Genomic DNA, 9139 nt, shown 5'->3' on the forward strand with positions numbered 1-9139 from the left:
AGACCTCATAGCAGCCTTCCAGTATCTCAAGTGGGCCTACAGGGGAGCCAGGAAGGGACTCTTTGTCGGGAACTGCAGTGATAGGACAAGGGGCAATGGATCCAAATTGAATGAGGGGAAGTTTAGGCTGGATATTAAAAAAAAATTTTTTTGTGAGGGTGATGAGACACTGAAACAGGTTGCCCAGAGATGTAGTGGCTACCCCATCCCTGACAGTGTTCATAGCCTGGTGGGATGAGGCCTTGAGCATCCTGATCTAGTGGGGTGGTGTCCCTGCCCATGGCAGGGGGTTGGGACTACATGATCTGTAAGGTCCATTCCTACCCTTAAATTCTATGATTCTATGAAAGAGTTGAATCTTGAGGTAAGCTTCAATTTCTATGAAGCCAGTGTTCTCTTATGCTCTCTTACTCTTCAGAAGAGCTTGAATGCTCTTCTGCTTGGTTTCTAGAAAACACAGTATAGCTAAGAAGGGTGTTAAAATCAGGTAAAACACTATGACACAAGGCTCAGCAGTTCCTTGTGGTGTTAAAATCTATGACTACATGGAAGTCATAGGACAGAGCACATGAAGAGGAGATGAGCTCATGGAGACATGAGAATGAGGTGTTCAGAGTCAGGATCTTCCTCTTTCTGGCTACAAAATACACATGGTGAGCAATAATATGTGGTAGAGAGAATAAACAGGGATCAGTAATAATTGTAACAAACTGTCCTTTTTTTTTCCCCTGAATTTTATCAAAGAGTCAGAACATCAACATGGAAAACAGTGTTGATGTCAAAATAGACACCCAGGGGGAAAGAAAGCCAGTGAAGCAGAATTCACTGAGCAAAGCTGGGAAGAAAGTCTGCAGAGCTGTTGGTTACATCAGTGGAGACATGAAGGAATTTGGAGACTGGCTAAAAGGTAAAGCTACTTCATCATGACTAATTAGGGAATTCCAAAGAAAAAGTATATCAAAAGAGTAATAGCTAATTTCTCAGCAATATGATTTAAGTCAGAGTAGTACAGAAACTACCTCTGCTCTGATTCATGTCCATTTCATAGGAGAAAAAGATCCACTTTCTGCAGAGATCCACATTCTGCTTAAATCTTGAGAGTGTCTGAGATGATATTACCTCCCAACTTGTCATATACAGTGTGAATCTAGTCCCACAGAACATGGCCCTGGATCATTATTCTGTGCTCTGACATTATTCATGACGTTACATGTCCTTTCAGCTGAGCAGTTTCTGCAAGTTTAATGCCTCTGTGAAGTTAAATTACACATAGGTAGGTGTGTTTTGTCCCCACAATAAATCACCAGTGGGATACACACATAATTTGCCATATGAACCACAGACATCATAAATTATATGGTTCCTATGAATCTGATCCAGGGTACTTTATAACATGGGGTTCTGGCAACCTCACTGTTCATCTCAGTTTTGCAGCTGTAAGATTCACTATAGATCCTAATACATTCCAGTCAGGTTTTAGAGTCTTGTTGATTCATTGCTTCAGTCACGGTGCCAAGCCCCATCGCCAAACTTTCCTGAGTTTCAAAAATACATCCCAGATCTGAACCATCTGTGTACTTTAGGGGGCCTGATTTATTATTTAATTTGATCTCATCCAGATAAACCTCTCATGATCCAATTTATTGACTGGGTGCTGCGTGGGATATCCCAGGTGATGTTTGTCAACAATCCTCTCAGTGGTCTGATAGTACTTGCTGGCTTCCTGGTACAGAACCCATGGTGGACACTCACAGGATGTTTGGGAACAGCTGTCTCAACTTTAACAGCACTCATTCTGGGCCAGGACAGGTAAGACCATCCTTTTCCCCTTCAAAGCCAGGTGTCCACTTCAGTGCTGATGTTGCATGTTAAACATGCAACATGGATGAGAAGCCTGGACCTAGTGGAAGGTGTCCCTGCCCATGGCGGAGGGTTGGAACTAGATGATTTTCAAGGTGCCTGGCAACGCAAATCTTCTATGATTCTATGATCTAGCCTTCACTGGTAGGACCAGACCTTCCCACCAGTTGCACCTCATGCAAAGTGGCACTGGACTACCTGCTGTGTAGTAGTTGCTGTAGTTGAGGTAGTTACTGAGGTGATATAGGACTCAATCATGCAAAATTGAACATTGGTGGATGAATCCTGGCAGGTCATCATCACACAGAGTCACAACTGCATGGGGAGGGAGAGGGTGATGCAAGCAAAGCATTGTCAGGTGAGATTTAAAGATGATTGTTACCTTCACACAGATCAGCCATAGCATCAGGCCTACACGGCTACAACGGGGTCTTGGTGGGATTGCTCATGGCCATCTTCTCTGCTAAGGGAGACTACCACTGGTGGCTTCTACTGCCAATAGCACTGGTGTCTATGACCTGGTAAGTCAGATGGTTCCTCTGCTTCTTCCAGCCCCACAGTCCCCACACTGAGACTGAGATGTTGTATTTCCATGCAGAGTGCAATGGAAAAGAAACACAACTAACACACACGTACTGCTAAATTTGTATAATTATTTGCATTTTAAACACAAATGTAATCCAGAAACAAACAAAAATACCCATATAACCACAAATAAGGCCAATGAGGAAAAGGAAAATCAATGGCTGATCATGCCTAATTTCTTACTCTAAATCTGAGTCATATTGCTGTTATGATTCAATCCATTTTTATTTCAAAAGGAACATTATTTTCACTATTCCCTACCATCTAATGATGGTGACAAGAGTTTCATTTATTTAAGCCACCATATAAAAATGTTGTGAAAATCTACTTCCCCAGATACAGAAGCTAATCAGTGGCCCCAAGACATGGTGGTTCACGTTAATCAAAACAAACAACTAATAATACTTTACTTATACATATATGACAGCATAATCTGCTAGGCGTTTGGACAGCAAAAAGTTTGAAAGCTGTTTTCTGTTCCCAAAACACTCAGTTTGAGGTTGCCAAAAACCACACATATCATTTGTCTGCCTGAAGTTCATGTAGCATTATACTTACTGTGATGTCAGCTTTTACTTCTGATCCACAAGCTTGAACAAGGTCATATATATTACACAACATGACAGGAATCTGTAGATTGATAACTACCTTGGAAAGGGTAGGAAATTTATGGAGTGATCTTGTCATATCTCTGATTTGATCAGAAAGACAGAGGAGATTAAACAGCCTGTTTTGTTTGGTCTCTTCATTTAAAACAAACAAACAAACAAAACCACACCAAAAAAAAACCCTGAATTTGCTGTAGTTGGGGGGGGGTAGATTTGGGGGTTTTTTTGCCTAGATTACAAACTTACAGTGAGACCATTTTGGTTTTCTTTCAGCCCTATTTTCACCAGTTCTTTAGGTTTAGTCTTCTGTAAGTGGGATCTGCCTGTTCTCACCTTGCCTTTCAACTTGGCCTTGACCCTCTATCTGGCTGCATCAGGACCACATAACGTCTTCTTCCCTACAACTGTCATTCAGCCTGCAACCACAACACCAAACATCACCTGGGTGGATGCTGAAATCCCAATGGTAGGATGTCTTAACGGTAACAGCTTTCTTCATTTACAAAGAAAAACATTAGAGAAACATATTTTCTTCCTTTATAAAATCACAGAATGATTTGGCTTGGGAGGGACCTTAAAGATCATTTTCTTCCAACCCCACTACCATGGGCAGGGACACCTTCCACTAGACCAGTGTGCTTAAAGCCTCATCCAGCCTGGCCTTGAACACTTCCAGGAATGATGCAGTCACAGCTTCTCTGGGCAACCTGTGTCAGTGCCTCACCACCCTCATAGCCAAGAATTTCCTTCCTAATATGTGATCTACCCCTGCCCTCTGCCAGTGTAAGGGCCATCCCCCTTGTCCTGTCACTATCTGACCTTGTCCAAAGTCCCTCTCCAGCTCTTTTGGAGCACCTTCCAAAACCTGAAGGGTCTCTAAGGTCAAAATGGAGCCTTCTCTTCTCCAGGCTGAATACCCCCAGCTCTCTCAGCCTGTCTCCACAGCAGAGGTGCTCCAGCCCTTGGACCATTTTCATGGCTTCCTCTGGGCTTGCTCCATAAGGCCCATATCCTTTGTTACTGCATTAGGACCTGGCAATACAAAGTTGCATTTATAAGCTACCTATTCTCCAAAATTTAAAGGTTTATTCTAGGCGTTAACATTTTTGATAGCTTGAAAATGAGAATCTTTTGGTGTCCTTCACTTGCAGTTGGATCCAAATGTACATATTTTAATCTTCAGAAAGTCTCTAGAATCTTATTACCTATTTCTGTGCATATGCAGATCATTTCCCCATAGCTAAGGTTGTGCTGAGTCTTCCAGTTAACTCTCAGGGTAATTTTAGTTTCTCACATACAGAGTGTTTAAAAAATTCATCTCTCTGATTAGACATGAGCAAGCATTATGGTAGAATGGTTACAAACTTGGACACAGGCACACATTCACACATTTTTAATTTATATTCAAGTGAGACCTTTACAAAGGAACATTTTATTCTGCTGCATAACACTGTAAGCATTACAGATACTAGAGTAATTGCTTTCTCCCAAGGCTCAGCAGACTATTTTGAGGGGTTCCCAGAGAATGACAAAGGAAGTTAACTCACACTAGATATCAACCCACAGGTGACATTTCTCAAAGTATATTTACCTTGGTTCATGATTTTATGTGGACCATAAATGGAAAAGTAACTCAAAACCATGTCTAAACTCTGACCAAGCTGGGCTCTGTCCCACCAATCCAGCAACTTCCGTTCACATTCCTGGTGAATCCCGAGGCAGTTTCAGGTATATAAGTAGGTCGGAGGTATAGTCTTACCTGAGTAAAGTCTTGTAATTCTGACAATTCCATAATTAGCCATTTCACCCTTGGATCTGCCCACTCAGAGAGAAATGTCTTCTCATAGACATCATCTACCTGAGCACTTCCATTCTCTAGACTCGCTGTCATGGTCCATATGGGTATGTAAAAATGTCAGCAACATATATAAAGATGATTAACAAAGCCTTTCACAAAAGACATTTGTTATTAAAGCCAAAACACAGCAGAGGAGTTCATGACTAGGTAACAAGTCATTACTCATTTTCATTGAAGGGGAAACCCTGTGGAAATATCCTGCTGTCTCCCAAGTGTCCAAATGTTCCACTTAGAAAGACAGACTGCATCTGACAAATGCCAAACATAAACATGGCCAAGAAAAAAGGTTTGTTTTTAAAAAAAATAATACTATTTTAAATTACAAAGCTGGTAACAATTTTTCTTTTTTGGGCTGTTTTTTTTTTTTATTATTCCTACAGCTCCTGCAATCCATTCCAGTTGGTGTGGGTCAGGCTTATGGCTGTGACAATCCCTGGACTGGGGGAATTTTCCTGATTGCTTTATTTATCTCTTCTCCACTCATTTGTCTGCACGCGACAATTGGCTCAGCAGTGGGGATGCTGGCAGGTAAGAATTTGACTTGTGTCACAGATTTATATAAAAAAATGGAGAACAAAAGCAGAACTAACCTTGAGTTAGGAGCAGATTAATAACATTCACAGACATCAGTCTGTATGTGCAGGCCTCAGCGATGCATTTAAGGTTTGCATGTAGCCTCATTCTTTCATGTATCTTCTGCTGAAATCACATCACCAAATTCAGTGCAGCAGCACCAGGGAAATTCTGCCACAGTTTTTTTAGATTAAAGTGGCTTTGGCCTTAGACCCTAGCAACATGAATACAAATAGGAATTCCATGTACATATGCTGGATAGAGCCCTTCAAAAGCTGGATTCATGCTGTTTCTCCACTGCTTTTGTCTCTTTGGCCAAGGAGTGAAACATGTTTTATTTATTTTCTAGGGCTGAGCTTAGCAACACCTTTTAGCAAAATCTACTCTGGATTGTGGGGCTACAACAGCTCCCTCTCCTGTGCTGCAATTGGAGGCATGTTCTACGCTCTCACCTGGCAGACACATTTGCTGGCGATTGTCTGCGGTACGTACCCAGTGGATATTCACCTTGGCCACATTTCCTTTTGAAGTGAGACAAGCTGCATTTATAGTAGAGGTGGGCTGAAGCCAGATGGGCACCTCTAGGCAGGCAGATGGACTCGGGTGAGACTGACAAATGATAGAGCTGGGTATTGGAGCCATGGTTTTAATGTACCTTGATAAAATAAAAGCTGTGCTTTCATTTTCAGCCAAGAGTTCTGTTTAAAACAAGAGATGCGATAAGAGGATGCTGATTAACTAAGGTCTTTGAAATTAGATGCTTCGTTTTAAGGCATTAATTGTGTTTGTTCATTCAATGCTGGATGAATCATACTGGGTTTTCCTATCTCAGATACCAACTCAAATTCCTTCTTTGGAGAGGGACATACCTAAACTCTGAGAAAAGTGGAGCTCAAGATTACTCTGCAGCTGTAGTTAGACAGTGCACATGCCCCATTCTATTGAAATGGGTACCAAAGGCAGGAACTAGGCACACAGCATGATTGAAGAATTATTTATAAGGCAATTATGTATGAAATTTCAGTATCAGAGTGAGCTGGGAGTGAAACTATTGCTCATTCAGTGCTCATATAAAAAAAGATTTAACTTTCTATTTCATTGACCTTCAAGCCCTACAGGCAGAACAGATGAGGGTGGAAGGGTTATTTACCTATTTCACCCCATCCATCAAGCTACATACTTTCCATGTCAGTGCATTTTTTAAAAGCCTCTGATTCCACAGCACATTTTTCATCACTACAGTTCTTCTCTATTTTTTTCTTTTTTTCTTTTTTTTTTCTTTTTTTTTTGTTTTACCCTTTCTAGAATGTCTAGGTTGGATGAGACAGTGCTAAGGAAAGAGCTTTAAAGTGTCAAGAGGGTACTGTTCAGGCTGGGTCATAATAATTGGTAGAGCTATCCAAGGCAGATTGAGAGATGTATGTCCTTATTGTTCCTCTCTGTGAGCAACTGAACTCACCAGGAACTACCTTTCTTTTTCACAGCCCTCTTCAGTGCCTATCTGGGAGCAGCAGTGGCCAACATGTTGTCTGTGGTAAGTAGTGTATCAGCTAAGGTCTGGTTTCCAACAACAGATTCGAACACTATATATTTTCCTGGTTTGTTAGGCAAAACACCAAGACGTGGAGAACAATTCAGCCAAAGGCAGAAATGGTACAGGAGAGGGGTTACTATCTGCATGGGGCCTTGGTGTGATTCCCACTGAAATAGGCCATTTAAAATCACCACTTGCCACTTTTCATCCTTGGAGTTTGCATGAACCTCCACAGCTCAGCTCTTGACACTTATGAGACCACAGAATCACAGAATGATTTGTGTTGGAAGGGGCCTTCAAGATCATCTCATTTCAACATCTTTCCACGGGCAAGGACAACTTCCATTAGACCAGGTTGCTCCAATCCTTGTCCAGCCTGCCAGTGAACACTTCCAGGGGTAGGGCAGCCACAGCTTCTCTGGGCAACCTGTGCCAGTGCATCATCACCCTTATAGTCGAGAGTTGCTTCCTAATGTCTAATCTAACCCTGTCCTCTGTCAGTGTGAAGCCATTCCCCCTTGTCCTGTCACTACATGATGTTGTCAAAAGTCTCTCTCCAGCATTCTTGGAGCCCTTTTAGGTATTGGCAGGCTGTTATGAGGTCTCCCTCTTTCAGCTCATCACATATCTATACTTTGTGCCTGAAGCAATTGAGAAAAGGGCCCTCCACATGTGTACAGAAACACCAAATTTGGTTTAATTGCTTTTCTCAGCTGCCAAAAACAGTCAGTACAATGGCCCAGGGAAAAGCTGAATGTTTACAGTATCCACTCCTGTCTCATCTCTGCCCACTCCCACCTCATCTCCACCCAAGACCATGGCAGATGCACAAAGAGAAGGCAGCCCTCTCACCAGAGCTCATAGATGTTGCAGGCTAATACACAATGTCAAGATCTAGCAAAGAAATCCTGCCTCCCTATGGAAAGACTCAATGCAAAATCAAGTCTAGGTTTCCATAAGAAACCTTGGTCCAAGCTGCCTGGCTCGGTCTGTTTTCAAATAAGAGGAAGACACACAGTAAATAAGTGATTTCTTATTTTTCTTTGCAGTTTGGGATGCCATCAGGAACCTGGTCTTTTTGCTTCTCTGCACTGACCTTCCTGCTAATAACCACAAACAACTCTGCCATCTACAAGATGCCACTTTCCAAAGTCACCTACCCAGAAGCCAACCGAGCTTATTTTCTAAAGACAAAGAAACATCAGAGGTCTTGCTGTGAAGTATAAAGACCCAAGAAGAGAGACTCTTGGTAGATATTAAGGCAAGAGTACAAAGTATTTCCCCAAGAAACTGTGATTTGAGTGCTACAAAATCAAACAATACCTTCTGAGTCGAGATACTTTTCCCACCACATCTGTTTGTTCTATTAGAACAAAATTTCTATCAGAAAGGACTGTGTTGTGTTGGAAGGACTTTTCCCAAGACCAGTCTTTAATGATTTTAAAGCACATATGTCTGAAAAGACACTTGAACTATAAGCAGTGGGGAAATTACTTAGAAGTTGAAAAGAAAAATCTTTTTGTGACATTGAAGGCAAAGCAATCAGGCATAAAGCAATAAAGAGCATCTTTTGGTATCTAAAGGGGCTTCTAATTAATGGCTAAAATCAGCTTAGGACAGCCATAGAATATATTTTAGAGAGTTTCACAGTAGCTGATAAGTGGAATAAAGAGTACCCTTTGCCAAGTAGAATATAGGTGGTGAAGAATACTACTTGGAGGATCTCTCGAGCCCAATGAAGAGAGATTTGCATTAGTAACCATCAAACATAAGATGGATGTGATTTTTCTTAATACTTGAACTTGGTCGTGGGTTGGCAAATAAGAGGACAGCAAAAATAGTCATTGCTGTCCCCTTCCTACGCAATAAAATGGATCTGTTCAGTCTAAATATAAGTAGAATTAATTTGAGCTGATCTTGACCTCTCTCCCTGCACTGGTCTCTTCAGCCCACCAATATCAAACAGAAAAATGCTGCACTGTCTCAGCCTGCTGCTGAAGCTCATTATGGATCTTCTCACTGTCTACAACTCCCTGAAAGGAGGTCTCTTCTCCAAGTAACAAGTGACAGGGCAAAAGGAAATGACCTCAAGTTGCTCCAGGGGAGGTTTAGATTGGATAT

The 9139-nt window shown here is 41.7% G+C and overlaps 1 protein-coding gene across 1 annotated transcript; it reads left to right on the forward strand.

Annotated features, from left to right (window-relative positions):
- The first annotated feature begins 756 nt into the window (after positions 1–756).
- LOC103798270 (urea transporter 2-like) lies at positions 757–8287 on the forward strand. The gene is made up of 8 exons (XM_009070522.1): positions 757–907; positions 1620–1809; positions 2253–2381; positions 3327–3519; positions 5292–5439; positions 5834–5968; positions 6969–7018; positions 8068–8287. Exons 1-8 carry the CDS (start codon positions 760–762, stop codon positions 8242–8244), a joined length of 1170 nt encoding a protein of 389 aa, XP_009068770.1. The 5' UTR covers positions 757–759; the 3' UTR covers positions 8245–8287.
- The last annotated feature ends 852 nt before the right edge of the window (positions 8288–9139 follow it).

Source organism: Acanthisitta chloris, unplaced genomic scaffold, assembly GCF_000695815.1.
Source record: "Acanthisitta chloris isolate BGI_N310 unplaced genomic scaffold, ASM69581v1 scaffold12462, whole genome shotgun sequence".
Taxonomy (NCBI): Eukaryota; Metazoa; Chordata; class Aves; order Passeriformes; family Acanthisittidae; genus Acanthisitta; species Acanthisitta chloris.